At 58.6% G+C, this 713-nt stretch overlaps 1 protein-coding gene across 1 annotated transcript in view; it reads right to left on the minus strand.

Annotated features, from left to right (window-relative positions):
• The window catches only part of LOC116692113 (piggyBac transposable element-derived protein 4-like), a 1,168-nt gene extending 911 nt beyond the window's left edge, over positions 1-257 (minus strand). Inside the window, exon 1 of the mRNA XM_032520135.1 lies at positions 93-257. Within this exon, the coding sequence (XP_032376026.1) occupies positions 93-257 (165 nt within the window). The remainder of the gene's footprint in view (positions 1-92) is intronic.
• Between the last annotated feature and the right edge of the window lie 456 nt (positions 258-713).

The raw sequence follows: 713 nt of genomic DNA on the forward strand, positions 1-713 counted from the left end.
GAGGCAGCTGCCGCGTCCACTCGTCCCACACCTCTCGTACGGCCGCCAGTTTGTCCGAAGCTCGGCGGACAGCTCTCGACAGTCTAGAGTACGCGTGGAACTGCTTGATTGGCATCGTGGCGCCGCCACAGCCGGCAAGTGAAAGCGATGGACGTCACGGACCTGCGGGCTACCTCGGGCTGCTGCTCCTTGCAGGCGTGTACCGGTCCCTCAACGAGGCCTTGGAGAGCCTGTGGCACGGAGAGTGGCAGGGCCATTTTCGCGCCACGATGCCAATCAAGCAGTTCCACGCGTACTCTAGACTGTCGAGAGCTGTCCGCCGAGCTTCGGACAAACGGGCGGCCGTACGAGAGGTGTGGGACGAGTGGACGCGGCAGCTGCCTCGCCTCTACAACCCGGGCGCCGACGTGACGGTGGACGAGCAGCTGGTGCCCTTTCGAGGTGTTGTATTTTTTTATTTTATTTTTTTGCTTGGTTGTTGTTTTTGTACCCTGCTGTACACTTGTCTTCTTGTGTGTGTGTGTGTGTGTGTGTGGTGTATGTGTGTTAAATGTTTTCTTCCATCTCTATTTATCGTGTTCCATCTTCTTGTTTGGACACGCCACTTTCACAAGGTCGCTCGCCTCCCGCCGTACACCCAGCAAGCCCGCCCGGAACGGACTCAAGTCGTGGGTGGCCTGCGACGCCGGCTCCAGCTACGCATGGCACATGCA

Source organism: Etheostoma spectabile, chromosome 1 (assembly GCF_008692095.1).
Source record: "Etheostoma spectabile isolate EspeVRDwgs_2016 chromosome 1, UIUC_Espe_1.0, whole genome shotgun sequence".
Taxonomy (NCBI): domain Eukaryota; kingdom Metazoa; phylum Chordata; class Actinopteri; order Perciformes; family Percidae; genus Etheostoma; species Etheostoma spectabile.